General features: G+C 44.9%; 1 protein-coding gene across 4 annotated transcripts; it reads right to left on the bottom strand.

The window, feature by feature from the left end:
• Positions 1–373: 373 nt before the first annotated feature.
• LOC131249877 (14 kDa proline-rich protein DC2.15-like) lies at positions 374–1,054 on the bottom strand. Of its 4 annotated transcripts, none has more exons than XM_058250621.1 (2): positions 912–1,054; positions 374–629 (listed from the first exon to the last, which is right to left on the bottom strand). In XM_058250621.1, exons 1-2 carry the CDS (start codon positions 1,052–1,054, stop codon positions 374–376), a joined length of 399 nt encoding a protein of 132 aa, XP_058106604.1. The 4 variants fall into 4 exon arrangements, with proteins under 4 accessions (XP_058106604.1, XP_058106603.1, XP_058106602.1 ...); XM_058250620.1 differs by having other exon boundaries at positions 374–644; positions 894–1,054; XM_058250619.1 differs by having other exon boundaries at positions 374–630; positions 823–1,054.
• Between the last annotated feature and the right edge of the window lie 647 nt (positions 1,055–1,701).

Here is a 1,701-nt window from a genome sequence, read left to right on the forward strand (position 1 = left end):
GGCCCACATGATGATCATGCCGTCCTGATTTTAGATAGGTCGAATTTGGACACCGCGGATAGGGTGACAAGCGGGTCTGATTTTACACGTATGTGTCTCATTTCCACGTGTGAGATCGTGCAATTAGCATCTCTATTCAAAGCCATAGAGCCCAGATGTATGCATAACAAAGTAGCATTAATTTCTAACTACAAAAGCAATTGACTACATCAATATCATCCCATCCCATCCCATCCCAACCCATGATACTAGGCCATGAGAAATGCATTCCCAATCCTAGGCACCATCGAGGGTTGTTTATTCAAACATAAAAAATAAGGTAACAGAAGATACTAAAGCCATCCAACGGTCGTAGCTAGAGATGGTTGAACATCTAACATTGGAATCCATTTGGGACCCTTCTACCACAGTCGTTCAAGATCAAGCTCAGGGAAACAGGAATGTTGAGAATGAGGCCCAAGATATTGGCTCTGATGGCAGTGCACAAGCACACGGCAGCCTCAAGATTGGCCAGCCCTTGGATTAGAGAGCAACACGGGAGTGTTGGTGGGGATCCCACAACCACATTCACCAACCCTAGTAAATTGGCACATATACCCAGCTTCAGTGCATCTCTAGGGCATCTACCACGTCCACCTGAAGGAGTTCCGGGATTTGGGTTAGGGTTAGGGTTTGGAGTTCCAGGATTTGGGTTAGGGTTAGGGTTTGGAGTTCCGGGAGTTGGGTTAGGGTTAGGGTTTGGAGTTCCGGGAGTTGGGTTAGGGTTAGGGTTAGGGTTTGGAGTTCCAGGAGTTGGGTTAGGGTTAGGATTAGGATTAGGATTTGTGGGAGTTGGGGTAGGGTTAGGGTTTGTAGTTGGCGTGGGGTTGGGGTTTGGAGTTGTGGGAGTTGGTCTAGGGTTGGGGTTTGGAGTTGGTCTGGGTCTGGGATTTGGAGTTGGGTTGCAATAGCAACGGGTACAAAGGCAAGGTCTGTCATTGGCACTGACAAAAGCAAAGAAGAGAACGTTGAAGGAGAGGAAAAGGGCAGCTGATGCTGAGCTCTTTGAGGCCATCTCCAAACACCTACAAATTATAGTAGCAGCTGTAGAAGATGTATTTGGGATGGTGGAGTTGGACGTGGGTTGTGGGTATTTATAGAGCAGGGAGGTTGGAAGTTGTTAGGGGAACGAATACAATTGCATGGATGGAACAATATTCCTACAAATTCACCTGGTGGACCACCCTTTCTCCTTTCATGGCTAACAACTGCCAATATTCCTTTCTAGCTACCATGCATTTGTAAGGCATCGATTTCATGGTTTAGATTTTCCCATTAGTGAGATTTTAGCACCCTGACCGCTCTACAGTAAGATTCACCAATGAATGATTTTTGGGTGCTCAATATTTACGAAGTGACCCTGCTAGATTATTTGGACACGATTTTTATGTAATGACGGGCCCCACATGCAGACAAAAGGAACTCCTAAGTGTTGTTGTCACTTCATATAGTCCTCTACTGATCTCTAGCAGTGGGGAGGTAGTTGTGATGATAATCCAAAAGGAGATGTAATTACAATTGTCATAAAACAGATGAGAGGTATGGTTTTAATGTATCGTTGGTGCAAAGTTGAGCAAGGAAAAAGTCTAGAAAAAAGCAGTTTCTAAACCTTTGTATGGATGGTAATGACCTCTGATTAGTAATATTTATCCCATGAACTGG

Source organism: Magnolia sinica, chromosome 6, assembly GCF_029962835.1.
Source record: "Magnolia sinica isolate HGM2019 chromosome 6, MsV1, whole genome shotgun sequence".
NCBI lineage: Eukaryota > Viridiplantae > Streptophyta > Magnoliopsida > Magnoliales > Magnoliaceae > Magnolia > Magnolia sinica.